Source organism: Equus quagga, chromosome 11, assembly GCF_021613505.1.
Source record: "Equus quagga isolate Etosha38 chromosome 11, UCLA_HA_Equagga_1.0, whole genome shotgun sequence".
NCBI classification, from domain to species: Eukaryota; Metazoa; Chordata; class Mammalia; order Perissodactyla; family Equidae; genus Equus; species Equus quagga.
In genome coordinates, this window is record NC_060277.1 from 19,239,848 (window position 1) to 19,264,513 (window position 24,666).

At 38.2% G+C, this 24,666-nt stretch overlaps 1 protein-coding gene across 1 annotated transcript in view; it reads left to right on the forward strand.

Annotated features, from left to right (window-relative positions):
- Positions 1–24,666, forward strand: part of FRK (fyn related Src family tyrosine kinase) — a 103,276-nt gene that overhangs the window by 72,889 nt on the left and 5,721 nt on the right. Inside the window, exons 3-6 of the mRNA XM_046674435.1 lie at positions 9,856–10,019; positions 11,534–11,702; positions 16,104–16,262; positions 24,160–24,341. Coding sequence (XP_046530391.1) covers positions 9,856–10,019; positions 11,534–11,702; positions 16,104–16,262; positions 24,160–24,341 — 674 coding nt within the window. The remainder of the gene's footprint in view (positions 1–9,855; positions 10,020–11,533; positions 11,703–16,103; positions 16,263–24,159; positions 24,342–24,666) is intronic.

The following is a 24,666-nucleotide window of genomic DNA, read 5'->3' on the forward strand; positions in this document are numbered from 1 at the left end:
TTAGCATGATTTCTGAGGCAATGGTATAGGAGGAGTTATCATGATTATCTTTGTAATAGTTTTGAAAATATTGAATATTTGAAAATACAAATAAACTTTCCAAAGAGAAACCAAATAAACAGGAGTTTACGAGTGCAAGAGTTCTCTCACACAAAATTAATAGAAATTTCTTCACTCAATATGTTTGGCAGCTACTATGTTATGTAGCCATTATTGTGTAAAGAGTGGAAAATCTTACTTTGCAAGTGGCTCTCTTTTGTTGACAATGCTATTTGATAATACTGATATTCTAATATAGTACTCACACATTGCACATTTAGAAATATCTATCATCCTTTATGAATAACGACACGTAAACTATCCCTGGGGGGTATATAGATAAGATCATTATTCTCATTTTCTAGATAAGGAAACTGAAATGAAATTCCTTGCCTAAGGTCAAAGAACAAATCACTGGCAGAATAAGATTAGGGCACGGAGTTCTTGATTTTCCATCCTTTGCTCAATCATCTAAGTCATATTGTTTTACTCAGTACGGGGACAGATTATTATCAGTCAGTAGGAGTAAGGCTATGCCCAGATGATGCTGGAAGACCAGCTGAAAAATGAAAATCTGCTCAATCAACCATTTATTTACCTATAAAATGCCAAACTGCTCATTATACGGATGTTTTTCACTAAGCCTACTAGCTTGTCTTTGTGTCTCACAGACACAGCCTCTAACTTTATGTTTATATTGTATTCTAAAGCTAATTTCTGGAGGTTCTGTCTTTTTAAAACCTAATTTTAGAATATCCTGGGTTTCATAATTATTTACTATGTTCTGAATATCATGTTACCAGTGTGGTAGATGGGGACAAAACTCTCTGAAAGAGCCTTTTGATAAAATCTCCCAGCACTCCTTTGTGCAGAGCAGACAAACTCTTTTCTACCATCAGAGATGATGTGGAATAAGATCTCGCCATGGGGAGAAGCTGTGCTTCTACATCTGCCATCAACTCCTTTAAAAAGCACTTGGGCCTGGCTAATAGGACTGGAATCATGAGACTCAATCGATATCACATGGATTCCCCCAGAATCAGTTACTCTGGATGTGAAGATGGCCAAAAAATCAGGTGATCCATGAGACGGTCGTTATAGAAGTTGATGGGCAGAAATAGTTGGATTCTTTCAACATTCAACGAGCCTTTACTGTACTCCTCACACAGGCTTACCTACATCTCTGCATCATATCCTAATTCTCGGACATGTTCTGGCAGATTAATCAGCTGACAGGTGAAGCATTTAATTCTCGGACATGTTCTGGCAGATTAATCAGCTGACGGGTGAAGCATTTTCCCCTAGGTCAAACGGCAGAAATGAGAGTCAAGGTGGACACTGAGGATGCCTGGCCTTTTAGCTCAATTCATTCAATCATGATGCTACTCAGTTTGTTGATGGATGATTCCATTATATTTTATAGTTAGCCTTATATTTCTTGTAGTTCAACTACAAAAAGGCTTAACTAATCTGAATTTAGAGTAATTCACAATAAGAATAACGCAAGCATTATCACTCACTTCTAGTCTGTAGAATTTGGAATAGGTTTGGTTCAATAATTGAGATCACAGTGAACCAGAAAAGAAATAGAAAATTCATTTCTCCCTAGTTCTGAGACCCCCTGAATTCAATCTTTATTAGGAATGACAATTTTCAAATGTGTGGACTCACCACTAACAAATTAAAACCACTTTTAAAAAACAATCATGTATTTTGGATTTGATTACTCAGGTTTACAATACTGAAAGTGCCTTCATCATGACTGTAATGTCTTGAATTTCCTTGATGTAGCTTCTGTGGTCTAGTTTTTCAATTAGATATATCTTTCAGTCTTGTTTAGATTGAAAACTTGAGTGAACTACATATAAATAATCATGATGCCAGTTAGAGAGGGGGTAGTTATTTTTGTGTTATGTTGCAAAAATAACAAAATCAAATATAAACATGAATGATTGTCCTCTAATAGTATTTATATCCTGTGGCTAAGTTTGTTTTCCTCTCTTTAAAAACAAAATTCCAGGGAAGTCTTGTCTGGAAAGTATTTGTATAATTACCTATTTAATTTTGCAGCAGACATTTTGCAAGCTTATATTTCACTGCAAATCCAAGAATTAGTGACATCATTCACTCAGTTAGCAGATGTTTATTAGTTGTTACTCTATGCCAAGCTCTGACTAGGTATTGATCAAGAAAGAAGCTGGGGAGGGGGTACATTCAAAACGGTAGTTGGGGAAGACTGGGTCTGAGGATCTAAACTGAGACCTGAAGGAAAGTTCTAGCTACTAGAAGATTCATAGGAAACACACTGAAGTGATACTCAAGGCCCTGCGATAAGAGTTACTTAACTTTTGTGAAGACTACAAAAGAAATGGAACTTCAGGGAGAGAAAGCAACAGCTATGAGAAATGTTTGACCACTAAGGTGGAAACATTTGGAAATTTGGAGATTTCTTAATGCCTGCTCTCTTGTTTTCATGATGAAGAAACTGAGGCCCAGTGAGATTGACATGTTTTTGGTCATATACTAGTTAAGTTGTAACCTGGATCTCTCATACCCTAGTCTATAGCTTTTTCTATTAAACAAAATCACTTTTATTGTGCTTGACAACTCTAGATATATTGCAAAGTACTGGTTTTTACAGTTGAGAGTTTAAGCCTTTATCTACAAATACTTGGCAAACATTTGTTTAGGCTTTCTTTGTAATCGATAGTGACTGCCAAAGCCATATCAATCATTGTGATTTGCATCCCTTATTAAGAAAATCACAGGGAGTTCTTTAACTCTTCAGTCATCTATTGACTTTAGTCTCTAGCTTAGAAATCATTTGATCTTTTGTGATGCATTAAAAAGGAATTCCTGGGCCTGGCCCCATGGCCGAGTGGTTGAGTTCGCGTGCTCCGCTGCAGGCGGCCCAGTGTTTCGTTGGTTTGAGTCCTGGGCGCGGACATGGCACTGCTCATCGGGCCATGCTGGGGCAGCGTCCCACATGCCACAGTGGAGGGACCCACAGCGAAGAATATACAACTATGTACGGGGGGCTTTGGGGAGAAAAAGAAAAAAATAAAATCTTTAAAAAAAAAAAAGGCATTCCTAAGGCTGTTTAATTTCCATGTAGTCCACTTCAATTTGGAACTGATATGGTCCATCTTGTCAAAAAAGGGGAATTTTTTTATTGCTTCCCATCATTTCCAATTATAGACCTATCAATTTGCTAGACAACTCAGCTATAATTTATGCAATTTTCTTTTTGATAAATGGCAAGGCTTGAATTTTCAGGCCAATAATTTAGATAAATTGTAAGTGTACTTTATATGTAGCTAACTTTATACTTCTAATATATGTATATACTTCTAATATATATGTAGAAGAATACATATATATATATTTTTGCTGAGGAAGATTAGCCCTGAGCTAACATTTGTTGCCAGTCTTCCTCTTTTTTTGCTTGAGCAAAGTTAGCCCTGAGCTAACATCTGTGCCAATCTTCCTCCACTTTATATGTGGGTTGCCACTACAGCATGGCTGACAAGTGGTGTGGGTCTGTGCCTGGGGTCCGAACCTGCCAACCTGGGCTGCCAAAGAGGAGCACTCCAAACTTAACCACTATGCCACAGGTCCAGCCCCTCCTTGTAATATTTTTATTACTTAATGGAGAAATGAATTGGGGCAAATATTGTTTATAGCTCTCTTTGATTTTTTGTTAGCCTTTTGATCCACATACAGGGATCTGTTATGAGCTTAGTTATATATTCTAATAAAACCCCTCTATTTGGTGATGATTATAGAGGGCAATTAACATTGCCCCAAGAGTCATAGTCAGTGGGAATTGTAACTTGACAGATCAGAGATGACAAGAATGTGTTCCAGATACTTTAAATATTATAGTTTAAGAAAGTTATATTGATTTTGGAGGAGTTAAATGTGCTCCTGTCCTTTGTATTTTAATATCAAAAACTGAAAGTGAAATATTTTCCTGTATGCAGGTGACATGATTTTTTTTTTTTTTGGTTTTCTTGAGGAATAATTGACAAAATTGTAAGACATTTAAAGTGTACAATGTTGTGATTTCATATTTGTGTACATTGTGAAAGGATTTCCCACTGAATTAATTAAAACTTCTATCACCTCACATATTTACCTTTTTTTCTTGCTGAGAATGAAAAGTGTTATCAACTGTAGTCATGTGTTATACATTAGATCATCAGACCTTAATCATCTTGTAATTGAAAATTTGTACCCTTTTACTAACCTTTCCCTATTTTGCTCACCAACGTCCTCCCCACCCCAGTCCCCACCGGCCCCGGCAACCACTTTTCTACTCTCTGTTTCTATGAATTCATTTTTTTAAAAAGTAGATTCTATGTATAAGGGATACCATATAGTATTTGTCTTTCTCTGTCTGGCTTATTTCACTGAGCATAATACCCTCCAGGTTCATCCATGTAGTTGCAAATTACAGGATTTCCTTCTTTTTTAAGGCTGAGTAATATTCCACTGTATCATGTTTTCTTTATCCAGTTGTCTGTCAGTGGGCACTTAGGATGTTTCCATACCTTGACTATTGTGAATAATGCTGCAATGAATATGGAAGTGCAGATATCTCTTTGAGATGGTGATTTTATTCCCTTTGGATGTATACCCAGAAGTGGAATTGTAGATTATATGATAGTTCTATTTTATATTTCTTTAGGAGTCTCCATGCTGTTTTCCATAGTGGCTGTACTAGTTTGCATTCCTGCCAACAGTGTGCAAGGGTTCCCCTTTCTCCACAATCTTGCCAGCATTTGTTGTCTCTTGTTGTTTTGATGACAGCTACCCTAACAGGTGTGAGGTGCTAGCTCATTGTGGTTCTGATTTGCATTACCCTGATGATTAGTGATGTTGAGCACCTTTTCATGTGCTTGTTGGACATTTGTATGCCTTTTTTGAAAAATGTCTATTCAGATCCTTTGCCCATTTTCTAATTGTTTGCTATTTAAGTTGTATGAGTTCCTTGTATATTTTGGATATTAACCCCTTATTGGATATGTAGTTTGCAAATATTTTCTCCCATTCCATAGGCTGCTTTTTAATTTTGTTGATGGTTTTCTTTGCTATGCAGAAGCTTTTTAGTTTGATATAGTCCCACTTGTTTATTTTTACTTTTGTCACCTTTGCTTTTGGTGTCAAATCCAAAAATCATTGCCAAGACTGATGTCAAGGAGCTTCCCCCATATGTTTTCTCCCAGTATTATGGTTTTATGTTCAAGTTTTCAATCCATTTTGAGTTAATTTTTGTTAGTGGTGCAAGATAGTATCTAGTTTCATTCTTTTGCATGTGGCTGAACATCACATGCAACATCATTTTCCCAACATCATTTATTGAAGAGCCTTTCCTTTCCTATTGTATATTTTTGGATCCTTTGTCATAAATTAATTGGTCATATATTTTTGGGTTTATTTCTGTGCTCTCTATTCTGTTCCGTTGATCTTTGTGTTTGTTGTTATGCAAGTACCATACTGGTTTGATTGCTATAGTTTTGTAGTATAGTTTGAAATCAGGGAGTGTGATGCCTCAAGCTCTCTTCTTTCTCAATATTGCTTTGGCTATTCAGGGTCTTTTGTGATTCCATGGGAGTTTTAGGATTGTTTGTTCTACTTCTGTGAAAAATGCCATTGGAATTTTGATAAGGATTGCATTGAATTTATAGGTCACTTTGGGTAGTTTGGAAACTTTAATAATATTAATTCTTCCAACCCTTGATCATGGAATGTCTTTCCATTTATGTTTGTCTTCTTCAAATTCTTTCATCAATGTTTTATAGTTTTCAGTGTACAGATCTTTCACCTCTTGGTTAAATTTATTCCTAAGCATTTTATTCTTTTTGATGATGTTGTAAATGGGATTATTTTCTTAATTTCTCTTTCTGATAGTTTGTTGTTGGTGTTTGGAAATGCAATTAATTTTTGTATATTAATTTTTTATCCTGCAAATTTACTGAATTTGTTTACTAGTTCTAACAGTTTTTTGGTGGAGTCTTTTGGGTCTTCTATGTATAATATCAACAGAGGACATGATTTTATTGTCGTGAACTGGAGATGTCTTATTAGACAACTGGATCTACTGTCTGAAACCCTCTGGTTATAGGGAATCTTAGATTCACAAATCCTCAAGCTTGAATCCTGGCAGTACCACCTACTTGCTTTTACAAGTTATAAAATGGGCTTATTAATACTTACCTTATGTGGCTATTATGAGGATAAAAAGAGATAATGTAATATAGTGCTTAGCATAGTGTTTGGTTCAAGAAAAGTGAGTATAACAGAATCTTAAATGGAATTTTTTTTTTTTTAAAGATTTTTTATTTTTTCCTTTTTCTCCCCAAAGCCCCCCGGTACATAGTTGTGTATTCTTCGCTGTGGGTTCTTCTAGTTGTGGCATGTGGGACGCTGCCCCAGCGTGGTCTGATGAGCAGTGCCATGTCTGCGCCCAGGACTCGAACCAACGAAACACTGGGCCGCCTGCAGCGGAGCGCGCGAACTTAACCACTCGGCCATGGGGCCAGCCCTTAAATGGAATTTTTGACTGAGGCTATCAAGATATTATAGACGTAAAATTCCAAAGCCAGGTCCCCATACCTAGAGCTTACAAAGACAGGTACTGCAGCTCTTGGATCCCTCACTTGTTAATGATTTTACAAAGGTGCTAGCAGTAGAAAGGAGGAAGGATTTGGGAGGGCGTTTTGCTTTTAGAGACAGCTATTGGCACATTATGAATCTCTCCTTTCTTCTGAGCGGGAGGAGTGGGACTCTAGATTTAATGAAGGGAGTTTCAGGAAGGCCACGCTGAGAGTCTGCTCTCTGCTCTCTGCACTTGAGAAGATAGAACCCTGGAGCCTGACTCAGGGTGAGAGAAGGCTAACACAGCCTGCAACAGTAGGATATAGGCTCTTTGTGGCATCCACCTGTCCTCCCAGCAATGATTAGGACAAGGGAGGTGTGAGTATTATCTCAGGACCATAAGTGGAGCTCCTACATGAGCAAAAGTGCCAAGGGGCCAGAAATAAATGGTGTGGAGGAGTTTGGGGTTCTGCCTAAGAGGGATTCTGCCAGAGAATCAAGAGAGACCTATAGGGGAGAGAGTGGTGGGTGAACTGCCACAGAAACAGAAGCTGAGAGGCAATTGGGTGTAGGCAGCCTAGGAAACACCTGCATCTTGGGAAGTGCAGGGGGAGGTCCTGCAGAGATGGGAAAGCTCCAGGCTACCTGCATGAGTCTCCTTGAGAGAAGAGCCAGCTTGAACATCTTCCAGGCTGGGAGTCTGAAGCTGATCTAGGTTGCTGCCGGTCCAAGTAAGGCCTTCCCCGTCCTTTATCCCCTCCTCTCTCTGCTCTTACCTGGATACTCAAAACCTGGCTGGCAAAGGGATAGGGAGGGAAGAACCCTAGGCAGAGAAACAGAGGAAGCCACCCACACCCACATTTCCCTCTGCTGCCTTTCAGTCTGAAGCAGGCCTGAGCTGTGGAAGGGGAGAAAATCTGAGATTAAATCAGGTAGTAGAGTGTTTGATCAATATCTTGGGCTGGACATTCTAAGTTTGAGTTGAGATTATGTTTGTGATTTTAAGCGAAAGTAGGGCTATCTGATAGCAAAAAGTGAGAAGAAAAGCTTTGCTGGAGCTTTCATATACGGGCAGGAGTGTGTTATCCTCACTGAGTACAATTCAAAGAGCATTGGGAGGAAGGGGAAAGGTGTTATTGCATTATTGTGCTTGTCTGGTTTATTGGTTACATTACATTTGTTGATGCTGTTATAGAAAGGCTTACCTTTAAATTTGTATCGCACATTCAAAGTCTTCATTTTTGCTTGATATTTCACTGGATTTTTCTGGCTTATAATAAATACCCCTAAACCAGCGATCAACTCACTCAGTTATTTTAGAGGACGTTTTCTAACCAGATTTTTCACAATGCTTATCAGAAAATTACTTTGCTTAAAGTTTAATACTGTATGAGTACTGAGAAATTTTAGTATCCAAGGGAGAATTGGGTAGCACTTCCATTAAAAACTTCCAGACTGAAATAATTCATCATGCACCATGATGTAGTATTTGGGGGACTTGAATTTCCATTTGTCCATGAAGTGGAGCAAATAACCTTTTTCTGATATTCTTTTAAATCGATGTATGACACACATAGTGAAAGTGCACATTTCATAAGAGTTTCATTTGATGAGCATTCACAAAGGAAATACACTCATGTAACCCACACCCAGTCAAGAAATGGAATATTACCAACACCCTAATCTGATCCCTAATATCAATAGTTTTATTTAAACTTTTAAATAATGAAACCGTATTTCTGTGTTTGTGAGATTCATTCCTGTCAATGAGTGTATTTACAGTTTATTTATGAATCTGTGTAGTGTTCCACTGGACAATTACACAACACTTTCAGTCCTTTCTATAGTGAGGGAGATTTGGATTGTTTCCATGTTTAGGCTGTTACAAATAATGCTGCTAAAAGCATTCTTATACATGTGTTTTGGTGAATGTATTGTGCATGTCTGTTGATTATGAACTTTGGAGTCGAATTACTATATTCTATGTATGACTGTGTTCAACTGTAGTAGATTATGACAAATAGTTTTCCAAAGAGGTTTTAAAAATTATACTTCCATCAGCTGTGTATGAGAGTTCCAATTATTCCATTTCCTGTCAACACTTGATACTGTCTTTTTTCTTTTTAGCTATTCTGGTGTGTGCCAATTATTTTTTGAGGAAAATGTTGTCTTAGCCATTGGCATGCCTTCAGTTAACCTCCACGCTGGGATTGAGATGTCTTCTACTCCATCTCCTTTCTTTTCATGAGAGCATTGCTCCAACTTGACTGATCATCGAAGCATAAGTTTCTGTATTTAGCAAGGAATTCAGCATATCTAAAACAAGCCATGGAATTAAGTCTTCTTGGCTCTGACTCTGCCTTCCTTGGCCTAGCATTGGCACCAGGTTCCTCTGGGCCACCTACTCTTAGAGTAACAACAATTTTCTGAGGAAAATTTGGGTGCCATTAACAGAAGAAGGGACAATGGTTATAGTGGCAGGCAAAAGCAACAAAATATCTACTACAAGTCAGACAATTTGAAAAAAGGTATGCAGTCCATTTATTCCTCTAGATGCTACAGGACTTACCCTTGGATTAAGCAATTCTGCTGGAAAGCTGTATACATGGACTGCCTGGTTTTAGGCCCTGTGGAATTGCTTTTATTGGACTACACTAGGACATTCTGTTATCAGCCTGCCGTGAGAGACAGTATCATGAATGGCCTTCTAAAATTCTTTATATTATTGTAGGGAAGTACTGAGGACACTATTTATTCTATTTCAGTGTCCACATTATAGGATTTCATGGGAGAAAATTGTCCCTGGTTTCTGTACCAGGAAGAGTTGAACTGTTTCTAAACACCTCTTGTGATTTTATCACATGGATGCTGTGATTTCTGATGTGAAACTGATACTGTTTCATTCTTTGCAGTGCTAGATGGAGTCAATTTTATGTCTTGTGTTAATCAAGTATACTAAGACCTCAAAGCACAGGTTTTTTTAGTGCTAACCTCACTCCTTTATTTTTATCTTTTCTTTAACGTCATTTCCCAGTTCTTTTTTTTTTTATTTTGTTATATGTCCTCTGTAAACTTCCTGAAGTCTTTTCTGAAACAATGTTGAGAAATAAATAGACTTTGTTAAAATTTTATTCCATGGATTGAAACTATCACCACAAAATAAATCTGCTTGGCTTTGGCAAGAAGTTTATTAACAGGACTTATTCTGGGTTCCAGTTTTACATGGCAGGGTTGTGAAACACTACAGAATCAGAAGGCTGGATGAAGGGGGCTTTTTCCTTACCCGAAGACAGACCTTCTCAACACTGAATGAATTCGTGAGTCATTACATGAAAACAAGTGATGGCCTATGCGTGAAACTGGGAAAACCATGCTTAAAGGTGAACTGCTTTTAAACTATGTTCATTTATTTTTGAAGTTAACTTTTTTCTTTCAGATATTGGAGTATTTGTATGCGACATATCAGTTCAGAAAAAACATCATTTGATTACCTAAGTCATGGATAGGAAAACTACGGCCCATGGGCCAATACTGTCTCACCCTTGTTTTTATAAGTAAATTTTATTTGAACATAGACATGCTCATTCGTTTACAAATTGTCTTTGGTTGCTTTTGCACTGTAATAACAGAGCTTAGTAGTTACAACAGAAACTATATGGCTCACAAAGCTTAAAATATTTACTATCTCATTCTTTTCAGAAAAAATTTGCCAAACTCTGACCTAAGGCAGTCACTGAAGACAGACAATATTCATCCTTTGCACTAAGACATTGATTTGGTATCTTGCCTGGGGTGCACTTAATGATATGGCAGAAGGAAAAAAAAGTGCCAGAATATAATTCTTACTTAGATCTGTGTTCAAGAATATGGTATTAAATTACCAGGTTCATTATCTGGTTGACTTGTCTGCATCTAGATATCATTTAACTAACTGTTCTAATAGTTGGATTGCTTCACCTGGCCTATTTGGTGGGAGGAAATAACATTAATAGAATTTATCGACATCTATTGTTATTCAGTTGTGTGCATGTTTTACTTAAATGTATTTAAAATTATGTAGTTGTCATACAGTGCAGTGGGACAAGCCCTCAGCTCCTGGTCAGGGTTCAGGTCTCACATACTGTCAATGGGACCACCAGTCCTATGTTTTATACCCGGATGATTGGAAGTAGCTTACCTGATACAAATATGTCACTTAAAAATACTCAGTTTAACCAATATTGTTGAATTCTGGTGGTGAAAAGGGTTTATAAAGAAGTTTAGGCAACGTTCTGTGCACTCAAGATGTTGATGACTTGCTGGAGGAGATAAGATAAATTTCCAATAGTAGACGGTAAACTAGACTATAAGCTCTAGGAGGGCAGAAGCATTGCCTGTTTTGTTTACAGAATGGCACAGAGTTGGTGCTTGAAAAATATTTATTTACCAAATGAATGAATGAACAAATAAATGAATTTGAAAAATGATGAAAATTTTAACTATGTGAAAATATATGATACATATAGTAGATGCTATAGGTCCAAGAGTTTGGGAAATAATTGTGGATGAAGTACAACTTCAACTGGGCCTTGAAATTGGGAGGACTTAGCTAGGCTAAGAGGCAGGGAGAAACCGTACCAGACCTGTGTAAGGGAGGCATTGGATGTGACGTGGGACAGATGGACAGCACAGTGCCGGACTTATCAGGATTTGGGAGGAGATCAGGTTGGAAAGGTAATGACACAGATTCTGCCACAATTGCTTTACATTTTAAAGTAATTAGAATAAAATTTACAGTATTTTGTTTTTAAAAACGATGTCTCTCTTTAAAAGTACCCAGACTATTATTTTCCACTTCTAAATTTGTTAAATCTAACTTTTTTCTTACAAGTATTCTCATTATTCTGTGAAACAGGTAGAAGTCCCAGCTCCCTTTGATTTGTCATATAAAACTGTGGACCAGTGGGAGATAGACCGCAACTCTGTACAGCTTCTGAAGCGATTAGGATCCGGTCAGTTTGGCGAAGTGTGGGAAGGCCTGTGGAACAATACCACTCCAGTAGCAGTAAAAACATTGAAACCAGGTATGAGAATGAGAATGTCGAAGACTAAAAGGTACATGTTGGTTTTTATACGCTCAACTTGCCACTGTCCAAGAGGTCATGGGACAGCCAATGGGCAGCAAGCAAGTATTGTAATCACTCTCCCTGGCCCAGGTAACCATAACCTGTGGCCATGGCTTCAGAATATAAGGCAAGAGTATGCTCCTGGAATCAGGTAGGTCTTAAAATGTCTCCAATGCAAGTTTTCAAAAAGGCATCTCTTCTCTAGAGTTAGAATTCAATTCTTCAATGTTCCTCTCCTCTTCTTTTCCTCTAGCCTTAGGCAAAAAATACTGTCTTTACTGAAAAAACTTAAAAAGAAATCAGTAGAACCTTGGAGCTATTCAGGGAATGACTATTTTATTAAATACTAACTGTGTATGGTTAAAGGTAAAATGGCCCATCGAAAAGACTTCATATTTGAAAATGTAGGAACTATTTTTTCTTCCATCTTCCTTTTTCCTGTAGTAGAAATGAAAAGTATGCTAAAATCCATATTTATTCAGCCAGGCATTATTCCCTCCATTTCAAAGGTGGGATAAGAGAATTTAGAGAGATTAAGTAACTTTCCTAAGGCTTTGTAATCATATGATCTTGAGTAAATTTTTAAACTACTCTATGCCTCAGTTTTGTCATTTGCAAAATAGAGATACTAATAAGGCCAAACAAGCAGAGTTATTATGAAGATTAAATAAGGTCCTTAGTGGAAATGCTTTGAATAATATCTGGTTCATAGTAAGTCACCAATAAAAACTATGACTATTATTATTATTACAAAGTCAGTAAATGGCAGAGCTAGAATTTGAACTCACATCTATTACTGTTGCATCACATGCCAGCGAAGTGACATTCTATGAAAGTGCAATGTTATGGTAGTAGCCTCATATCTACTTCTAATAACATAGATAAGAATAATAACCAGAGGCTAGAATATAGTTCTCTGGGGGACCTCCATTATCTACCTAGTCCCGAAGTCTTAGAGATTTAGAAAGTCTCCTGGTGGCAGAACTTGAGCACCTGGATGCTACTGGCTGGTCTTAGAATGTAGCGTCACAATTCCCAAACTGTGTGCCAGGGCACCTTGGGGCACCACAGTGAATTCACAGGGATGCTGCAGGATATTTAAACGTTTTGAGGTAAACATCTTAAATAGTGCACAAACTGCTACACAGTAAGGTAGTTTGCAGTTTCAGGATTAGATCATGTTACATTCCTTTTGCTGACACCATATCTTTGTGGAGCTGGGTTTTTGGTGGCTGCTGTGATCACATGCAAGGTCCACACAAAAATCAACGTGGAGCAGGAAGTATAGGTCGCAGTGTTCTGTCTGCTTCTAAGACTTGAGAAATTGTGCAGTGCCCAGCAGATGCTTACATCTCTTTAGTAAGTAATTGTGGTTAAGAATGAAATAAAATATTATTTTTGCTTTCAATCTATCTGCATTACTTTTTTAAATGGATACATTGTTAGGACAGGAATTCTTCTTAAATTGTTTGGATTTAACCAAGTAATCAGTAGAATTGTTAGGTATTCATTTTGGCTTAGGGGCATCGTGAAAAATGTTACTGAGACAGTGAGGGTGCCGTGAACTGAGAAGGTCTGAGACTCTCTGGTGTAATAGGGAAGAGCACAAAGCTTGGTGTGAAATAAACTTGAGTCCAAATTTGGTTCTGCCTTCTATGACTTCAGACAATGTATTAACCTTTTTGGATCTCCTCCTCTGGAAGTGGGAATTATATTAGTTCTTACTTCATAGGGTTTTATAAGGACAAATTGAATCAAGAACATCTGCAGTGAGTTTTTAATAAATGTTAGCTTCAACAGGCTGCTGACATATGTCTACTGAAGTGCATATTTGATAGTTCAGGAGTCCAGTCTTGGCATTTACTCCTGCCACATGAAACAATGGAGAAACACTTTTAAGTGGCCAGAGGCCACATGAGTTCTCTGGGGGGGACAATCTATTCCAGCACCTGAGATTTGCACAGTCACTGCATCTGCATGATTTTAAATCTGAAGCTTGTTGACAATTGAGACTAAACTTTATTGTCCAATCTAATCATTCTTTTCCAAAAAAGAAGGAGCTAGCTATCCATCCTAACATTGCTCTCTAAGGAAAGCCTTCTGGAGGTCAAAAGAAAACAAAAAATTAGATTTCTTATATTAAAAAAAAAAGTGCCATGATAGTTTTCTCTCCAACAGGAATAATTATTATTGATTTACAGTGTAATAGCAGCAAACAGCCTCGGTGATTGGTTAAATGTCTTCACTTCACTGGGGCCATTAATCAATCTTAGCAGCTATTTATTGCTTAGCAGACTACCATGCAATAAAGACAAACCTGAAATCAACTCCCACAGTAGCTTTGACAGGCAAAAATTAATATTTAATGTTGCATTACTGGCCAAGTTGAGATTGGTCTCCTTCGCTGTGCAGCTGGTCAGCTGCAACCTGTGTGGCCGCAGAGCGCTCTGAGCAGCCTTTACCTGCAGAGGCTCCTGCTGTATGGTGGCTTCAGCTCTTATGGATAGTCTGATTTGGCAATGATTTGAGTGTCCTGCATCCCACGAGTTTGATGGCCACCCAAAGCATCAACACAGAAACATATTGTACATATAAATTGTCTGAATGATGATCATAATTGATGCTATGACTGGAAGCTTCATGAATTATAATTTTTTTTAGGAGTGGAGAGAATCTCATTATATCCACGTTTGACCATAAGCCAAACTAATTGTAACAGCCAAGAACAGTCCTTTATTATGGTTTCTGGGCCTCTTTTATTCTCAGCTCCATTTTGCCACTATGATCCAAGATTTTAATCCTATTTGATTATGTGGAGCGAACCAGTGGTTGAGATGGAGTTGAAGGAGCTCAGCATAAAGTGATGGAGAAGAGAATGGACCATTTCCCTCTATTCTCTCTCTTTAAGTCCTTGCCCCTTCCCCTCAGCCCGCGAAAAAATACTTATTGTTGCTCTGTTTGGTTTTCCTAAGAGTATGCATATGAATAATAGTACAAATCATGGTTAAGTCATTGAATATTTATGTGCCAGGTAATGCTATTATCTTGATAATGATTTTGTGATGTCAGTAGGATTATTAGCCATGTTTTACAGATGAAGAAACTGAAGTTCAGAAACATTTGCTAACTTGTTCAAGATCACACAACGAGCTAGGATTTGTCCAGAATCCACTATTTGATCAAGCCTGGATTCTGAACTTCTAGACTCTTGAAGGGCTTACCAAAGGCTAAACTGCCTAAATGCTTTACATGAAATGATCTACAGGTCACATGTAACTTGTCTTAACTGCATGTTAATAAACAAATCAGAGTATTAGCTTGGAATGACAAAGCTTATCCATGCCTGGGTTCAAATATTATTTGTGAAGTCTTCAAAACGAGAGGGTGATGAATGCAAATGTCTCTGAGCATCAGTGGAAATGGTATTTGCATTATCCATAGTGAATACTGACCTGTGAACTGAGAGTATTTCTTCAATTACAGTAATGCCTCTGAAACATCATATCCTAAAAGAAGTGAAAGATTTTAAAATTACTGATGAAATGTAAAGTCCAGGTATCCTTCCTCCTGTTAGTTTTATTTGGAGTTAACTACTTGGCACTTTGCATGGTGAGTCAGAGTTTAGCCATTTACATACAATTCAATTATAGATGAGCCTTTAAAATAGGCTTCAAGGCTGCCTCCCTTATCGTTTGGTCAAGTTATTAGGACTCTGACTGCAGAAGTATTAATACAGGAGAATATGTTGAATATTAGCTTCAAGTTAGACATATAAGACTGGTGAGAAAAACACTAAGTTTGAGGGGTGGCCCTTGAACGTTTTCTGCTTGGCCTATACTGTATGTCCCTACAGAATTAAGGATGCAAATATGGGAGAATTTCATTGCTTTAGGATTGTCATCCAGCTCTTTCCACAGTGGGTACCAAGGACAGGGCAGCTATCAGCCTTCCCTTGATCCTGGACCAAAAAGCTCTGGCTGCAGTAATTAAACACTCAGTGTCTTCCCGTGTTCATGTCAATAGAATGTCTTCTCTGTGTGTTCTTAAGATGCCTGCCTTGCTTTATCAATTAGAATGTCAGTCTCTCCTTTTTCTTCATTTTTCGTATGGACCTGAATCAACCTCTTTTCACCTACAGGTCATAACACATAAGCTGCATACCCCCAATGCACCAACATGTCAGTAATTAGGTTGTCCTGGCTGAACTGATTCTCTTCTTTGATAAATCTGGAGATTTGTGACACTGATGCTCTTACTTCACTGAGAGGCAGGAAGCAATCTTGGTGATTCCCACCAGGCTGCTGTGAGGATAGAAATGCTTCAATAACAGAAAGTGATTTCTCCCTCTTTTTGTTTCAGGTTCAATGGATCCAAATGACTTCCTGAGGGAGGCACAGATAATGAAGAACCTGAGACATCCAAAGCTTATCCAGCTTTATGCCGTTTGCACTTTAGAAGATCCAATTTATATTATTACAGAGTTGATGAGACATGGAAGTCTGCAAGAATATCTCCAAAGTAAGCTAAAGACTTAATAAAAGGAAAAAAAAGAGGAATTTGGTCTAGCTACTCCTATAAATGCCAGTTTAGCAGGCCTTCTATAACCCAAAAGATATTTACTATGTGGATATCTGTGAGAATGAGTGTCTTAACATTGAATTGCTCAACTACTCTTTAATAGAATATACACTACGTACTCAAAGGGGGGAAATATTTATGTAGTGGAAGAACAAATTGTTCACAGAAGGCACATTGGAGTGCTTAAGTGTAATGTGGAAAATTGAAGAATAGAGGTTTTGCATGGTGCTTTGTTTCCTACAATAACTAATTGAACATTATCAGTCATGGACCAATATTTTCGATGGCCCAGAATTGGGAGGCGTGGAATACTTTAGGAGAATGTCTTTGCTAGTGTTTGGCAACAGTGTACTTGTTAGTGTTTAAAATACTTCCACTGCTAGGTTACATTAGAATTTTCAGACTAAAAAGCAGAGATAAACTACTGCTTTATTTCTACATCTGTTTCATATAGCCAGAGAAGACTTAAGGGCATTGTGAAATTTTGATGTTTATTACAAATGAATAATTTAATAAGCAACAACGTAATAAGCATTAAAATGAGATGTTCAAAGTAGTGGAGATCAAGTACTGAGAGAATAATTCGTGCTTAAAAAAGAGACTTTTTCTAAATTTTCTTGAAATTTGAAAGTGGGATCGATAGAATGTGTATAGGTAAAGAGAGGTGAGAATAATAAACAAAGATATCAGAAAGATAAAAGTATTCTCTGATTTCAGGGTGGCTTGTGAAGCTGGTGATATTGAATTGCAAAACTAGATAAGAAGAGCAAAAAACATAAGGCCTGTTAAATGCCTAGCTCCCTTGCATAAAGACATCACATTTAACAGCATCTGAATATTTCACCCACTATAGAAAGACCAACCTCAGCCATTGACCCCTTTTGCTTTATTCCCAGGGAGAAAAGTACAGAAGCCATCATGGTCATCTCTAACAAAAATGCTTTGTCAAGGTCACTTATAACATTCACACTGTTAAATCGAATAGTCAATTCTCAATCCTTAGATCTGTCAGCAGTATTTAATTCAATAGACACTCTTTCCTTCTGGAAACATTTTCTCCATTTGGCTTCCAGGATGCTTCAGTCCGCAGCTTTTCCTCCTATCTTTCCTGTGGGTTTTTCTCGATCTACGTGATTTCCCTCATCTCCAAATCTCTCAATATCTTGGAATTTTCCAGGACTCTTTTACAACATCACTGGTTCCCTTGCCAATCTCAACCAGTCTTATTGTTTAATAACATTTATGTATTAGCAATTCCCCAAATTATATACCTCCATTTCTTCGGTCATATATCCAACTGCCTTCTTTACTTCTCCACTTGAACACTGTATCAGTCTGGGTAATGTAGCTATGATGCAGTAACAAACCTCTCTAAATCCTAGAGGCTTAGCACAAGTGTCTATTTCTTGCTCCTGCTACATATGCAAAATAGATTGGCTGGTGGCTCAGGTCTTGCGATCACCTTGGCAGGAGCAGATGTGACTAATCTCATTCTGGCTCTTACAGCTTCTGACCAGGGTGACAGAGGTAACTTCTGTGCCCTTTTCATTTGGCCAAACCAAGTCAAAGGGAGTAGGGGAGTACAATCCTCTAACGTGCTTGAAGGGAGGAAAAAATAAATGTTTATGAACCACCCTGATTTATATCACATATGTCTATTAGACCTCTCAAAGCAACATGTCCAAAACCTGATCTCTTCTTATCCCCAGTAATCTGCTACTCTTGTGGTCTTCCCATCTTTGATAACATCACCACACAAGCCTAATATCTTGGAGTCCTCTCTCCTTCTTCTCACGTCCTATATCTGACCAACAAGCAAATCTCCTTGGCTTGTTTTCCAAATATATCCAAGATTTTACCACTTCTCAACACTCTCATCTTGGTCCAAGCTGCCATAAACTCCTGGATTCTGAATAGCCTCCTAATTGGTCTCTCTCTTTTGATTCTTCAGTCTCTTCTCAACACAGTAGCTGGAGAAGTCCTGTTAAAATGTAAATCAAGGGGGCTAGCCCAGTGGCATAGTCGTTGGGTTCATGCTCTCTGCTTTGGCGGCCCGGGGTTCACAGTTCCAGATCCTGGGTGAGGACATAGCACCACTTGTTATCCATGCTGTGGCAGCATCCCACATGAAATAGAGGAAGATTGCCACAGATATTAGCTCAGGGCAATCTTCCTCACAGACACACACACGAAAATGTGTACATCAGATCATGTCCCTCGTCAGCTCAAAAGCTTCAATGCCTTCCATTGGTTCTCTCTGTAGCACCTATAAAGTCCTGCATGACCTGGCTCTCCGTTGCCTCTCTGACCACATCTCCCACAGCTTTCCCCTTGTTCATTCTCTGTCAGCTACACTGCTTTTTGCTGCTCTCTGTATTTGCCAGATGGACTTTGCTTCAGGCCCTTTGCAGTTGCTGTTTCCTCTATCTGAAGTTTTTCCTGTTACTTATCCACATAGCTCACTTCCTCACTTCCCAAAAGTCTTTATTCAGGTGTCCCTCTCATGGTGAGTCCTTCACTGGTCACTTCTAATTCTAAAATTTAATCTCCCTTCGCTGACTCATTATATTATTCTTTCCTACCTTTTGTTTTCTTTTCTTAGCTGTTAATCATCTTATACTGCATGACTTATTTATTTAGCTTCTTTTTAGTATTTTCTAAAATACAATTAGCCAGCCCTGGTGTTCTAGTGATTGAGATTCAGTGCTCTCACTGCCATGGCGTGGGTTTGTTTCATGCTCAGGGGACCATACCACCCATCTGTCAGTTGTCATACTGTGGTGGCTGTGTGTTGCTGAAAGCTATGCCACTGGTATTTTAATTACCAGCAGGGTCACCCATGGTGGGCAGGTTTCAACAGAGCTTCCAGACTAAGACAGACTAGGAACAAGGACCTGGCCACCCACTTCTGAAAAAATTGGTTGTGAAAACCCTATGAATAACAGCGGATTATTGTCTAATATATCCCTGCAAAGTGAGAGGATGGTGCAAAAAGACTGGGCAGGGTTCTGCTCTGCTGTACACAGGGTCACCAGGAGTCTGAATTGAAGGTACTAACAACAAGAAGAAAAATACAACTCCATGAGGACAGAGATTTTTCTTTGTTTTAGTACTAAAACAGCGTCTGTCACATAGAAAGTGTGCACTAATTATGTGTTGACTGAATGAATATATTAATGGAGAGATTAAGTTGGGGCCATCCTGAACCTAATACAGTTGGGCCTTGGGGTTGAGCTTGTTTTGAGACTCTTGGTATCAGCTTGAAAAGATCCACTTATCACATTGCAAACTCCTTTGGTGCTGAGGATTTCCATGGCTTGTTGATGTGTTTTACTCAGGGCCGAGCATGAATCCTGTCATCTTCTGGATTGGGTCATCAGGGTGAAGTTTACCAAGGCCTTCATTAGCCAGGATCCTTAGTAGCCAGGAGGAGTAATGAAGATATGCTCATTACAGACAATCCTTTCCCAATCAAGAGGGTTTAAATTCAATGCAGTTATCATTAACTGAATCTGCCACTCTTAAACAGCCCATCATGATAAATATTATTAAGCTGAAAGACTCTTGAGTAATGGAACATAATTGAAAATATTTTCTTGCTGCGGATGTAAGTTGTCACAGGTCTGTGAACCTTTCTATCAGTTTTGACATCTGGCCGTTGTATTAGAAGTCTGCTCTGAGGTTTATTTAGGCAGTTCCTAGGCCACTGTATTCTTTCAGGGTAGGAAATGTGTTATTCAATTTCCTTCACCATTGTGCCTGTCAGTGAAAACCTTTTTATAGCCGCTATAATAAGATTAGATGTTGTATTTGATAGTTGAAATAATACACATATTTTTTTGTAGGAAATTTCTCCAAAATGGAAGAAGCTTGTCAAACAACTTTAGCATTGAGGTTAACTGATGACTGGTATTTCTTATGGAAATTTAAAGAGGATAAATATCTGCATTTTTTTTTTTTTTTAGTTTAGTTGGGCTTGTTTTCTTTCCAATAAATACTTATAGAACATCTAATATACGTCAGCGTATTTTCGTTTTCTTACTAAATCAAGTCCTAGCATGTTGTTCATCATTCTCATGGACAGTTCACTTAATGTTTTCACTGAGATATCCTGTACAAATATTAACTTAGTTCATTCTTCTAACAACTCCATGAAGTAAGTATTGTGATTATGGTCCTCATTTTACAGTTGAAGAAACTGAGGTATGAAGAAGTTATGGAACTCATCCAAGGTGGTTGACAGGAATTCAAACCCAGGAAATCTGGCTCCACAGTGCTATGCTTTTAACCATATGCATAGCACGGATGTTATTTTCCTAACATCAACCTGTATCTATTATCTGTCACAGCACAACAAATTACCCCCAAGCTTAGTGGCTAGAAGTGGCAAGCATTTATTATCTCACGGCGTTTGTAGTCAGGAATCCGGATGTGGCTGAGCTGGATGGCTGAGCTGGATCTTCCAGCTCGGGGTTTCCCACAAGGCTGCAACCATGGTGTTGGCAGGTGCTCCACTCATCTGAAGGCTCTAGGGGAGGTTGACCTACTTCCAAGCTCCCTCATGTGATTGTTGGCAGAAGTTGGCCCCTTGGGGCTGTTGATTGAGGAAGTCAGTTCCTTGCTCGTTGTTGGCCAGAAGCTGCCCTATGTTCCTTGTTACCTGGACGTCTCTGCAGAGCAACTTGCAGCATGGCGGCTGGCTTCATGAGAGTGAGCAAATGAGAGAGCAAGACAGTGGACAGTTCCAACAAGACGAGGTCACAATCTTTGATAACTTATCTTGGAAGTGATACCCCATCACTTTTGCCTTATTCTATTTGTTAAAAGTGAGTCAGTAGCTAACAATAATGTACAACTGAAATTTCACAAGGTTGTAAACTATCATAACCCTAATAAAAAGTTTAAAAAAAAGAGAGTGTCAGTAGGTCCAGATCACACTTAACAGAAGGGGATTTCATGCGGCATGAATACCAGGAGGCGGAGATCATTGGGAACCATTTTAGAAAGTGCTTACCACACAGCCCAGGACAAGTCACCAGTTTATCATAACTTTTTTACATTTCTTTTCTTTCTTTCTTTTTTTTTGTGAGGAAGATTGGCCATAAGCTAACATCTGTTGCCAATCTTCTTCTTTTTGCTTGAGGAAGATTGTCTGTGAGCCAGCATTTGTGCCAATCTTCCTCTATTTTGTATATGGGATGCTGCCACAGCATTGCTTGATGAACAGTGCGTAGGTTCATTTTCAGATCCAAACCTGTGAACCCCGGGCCACTAAAGTAGAGTGCACACACTTAACCACTGTGCTGCTTGGCGGCCCCCGTTTCTTTTCTTATTGAGTGAATTTGATATCAAAAGGCATAGCTGTTTTGGTCATCACAGCAGCGATGCTTTGCCGTTATGCTGCACACTAAATTATATTTTGTCTTTTTGCTTATATCTCATTTTAGCCTGAATAATTAATGTTAGCTGCTATAACATACACTTCAAAAATCTCAGTGACGTAACTAAAAATACGCATTTTTGACATGTGTCAGACTGGTCTTCTAGGTGGCTTTCTTTAAACACTGACACAGGGATTTAGACTCCTTTCATCATGTGACTCTGCTGATTCAAAATTCATCCTTTCTAACTACAAAGATGTGGGATATAATATAAGGATCAGGCCTGGAGTGATGAACGTCTCTGCACACATTGCAGTGCACAAAACTACTGATGTGGCCCAACTTAACCGCAAGGGAAAATGGGGAATATAGTCTTCTGTGTATGCCCAGGAAGAAAACGACAAACGGATCATTCAGCTGTTAGTTTTGCCTCACATCCTATTTAAATATTCAGCTTGATTAAAATATATATATATATATGTATGTACACATACACACTGTGCACTGTGCTTAGGTCTTTCTCATTTAAAAACTTCCCTTGACTCTATTTATTTATTTCATTTTTTAATTAAAAAAGCATACATGTAGAAAGTACATAAATCATATAGTACAGTAATTATAAAGTGAGCATAAACAACTGTGCAGCCACTGCACAAATAAAAAATGAGAACATGGCCAGCACCAGCCAGCACCGGAAACCCCCTGAGTCACATTGTCAATGACAACTCCTTTCTTTTGTGAATTTCATGATAATTGCTTTCCCTTGACTTACATTTTCCTCTATCAGCTCACTGTTGTCTTCTCTTCTTGACTAGGTTTTTGAAAATTCATGTCTCCCCTCTTGCTGTCTTCAGGTCCTCAACTCCCATTCAGCCCTTTCTCTTCTCAAAACCTTTAACTGTTATGATATTTTTTCCTGGTTCTCATGTTTTTCTTCTGGCTGATTCTTCTCAGTTTTCTTGCAGGTTTATCTTCCTCTGCCCACCCTAAATATTGGTGTTTCTCATGATTCTGTCACTTTTTAGTAGTCTCTGCCACTTTAACTCCCATTCATAAACTATGACTGTCAAATCCATATCTGTAGCTGCGTCTTTCCCATGAGCTCCAGACCCGTAAGCTTGTCTTCTTTTCAGCATTTCTATTTGCGTAATCCATATGTATCTCTAGTTTAACAAATCCTAAACTGTTTAATTCTAACTAAACAGCAGCAATGGTAATCGTAACAGGTAGAGTTTACTGAGTTCTCCTTGGAGCCAGGCACTGTGTTAAGTGCTTGACATGTATTGACTCATTTTAATGTCCATTTGATTAATTCTCATTTTAACAACTACTACCATAAGATAATTGCAATTATCACTATATAGATGAGGAAAATGAGGCACAGAAGTGTTAAGCAACTTGCCCAAGGTCAGGAAGAAATGTGAGGAAGAGCCCTGGTCCACATTCTGGCACTCTAGCTTCAAACCAGTCTTCCTAACCCCTGAACTGTATATAGCTGCCTCTCAAGTCGGTAGTTGTGTCTAAGACTCTTGAACATGAGTCCAATGCACTTTTCATAATATTTGGCTTATTCAGACAGAGATAATAATAGTTTGGATTTATGTGAGATCTTTTTAACTCTCCAGAAACCTGAAGGTATCTACTAACAGTATGGCAGCTAAACACTATCTAGGATGGCTGACCTCATTTCACAAAGTCACCATAAAATAACACTAACCTCTCTACTAATGATCAGACTGACCCTACTACATAAATTTTCTTGTACTTAATTACACAGGATCAGCAGTAGGAGAAACTATGTCTATTAAAGGTATGTCCATTGCCTGGAGTGATGAGCAACCTATTCTGAGAATAACAGGCTAAGAAAGAGAAATTTAAAAAAATGTTATCAAGCTTAATGGAGTACAAATGTAATATACACATTTTATAACTACTGATAGACCTTTCATTTTGTTAGTGAGCTAGTTTTTAAGACCAATATGATGGAAGAATGAGAACTTTTCATTGACTCAGCCATGCAAATTAGCATTATTTTATAGATTCAAAGACTAAAACAAACTATGCAGTGTTTGAAAGAAATCCAGAGGCAAACAAGTAACAATTTCCATGAAGCGATGAGTCAATAATATGTGGTATTGAAAAGGGCAGTGGCTGGACTCTTTCAGATATTTATAGCTGTGTTTGGATCATGTGACACTATTGCTTCTTTCTCTGTTTGATACTCATTCAGAGAAGAGAAGGCCACAGCCTTGGAATGTGTTTAGACTCTGAAAATTGTCACCTCCTTAACCCTTCACAAGAAATGAAATGGTTTACATTGGTTATATTTCTTTGCTAAACAGATCAGTGCTATGGTGCTTAATCTCATTGATAGCTTGTTATCAAAATTCTCAGAATTCACTTCAATAGTTTGAATGTTCTCCAAAGTAAATCTCTTATTTTCTCTTTTTCCCTAGATGATGCTGGATCAAAAATCCATCTGCCTCAGCAGGTAGACATGGCGGCACAGGTTGCCTCTGGAATGGCCTATCTGGAGTCCCAGAACTACATCCATAGAGATCTGGCTGCCAGAAATGTCCTTGTTGGTGAACATAATATCTACAAAGTGGCAGATTTTGGACTTGCAAGAGTTTTTAAGGTAGATTTGGTTTCGTTTTAATTGGTTCGTAATGGGTCAAAAGCCTAACAGACAGTAGACTAAGAGATTTACTGTTATTTTTCAAAACAATGTTTCTCCAAGTTCTGTGGTCCATAGACCACTTCAGGAGCCCAAGGCCTTATAGACAAACTACCAGCTGTTTCTATTTCTTCACCAAAGAGAAACAAACAGAGAAAATGATGACTAACCAGGTGGGAAAGTATATAACTAAGTTTGTAGTTGAATTATTGATCTGTTTTTCAGCACCAGGAGCTTTGGTTTGTCCGGCTATTTCCCTTATAAAAAACAGCACACTTTCTACAGT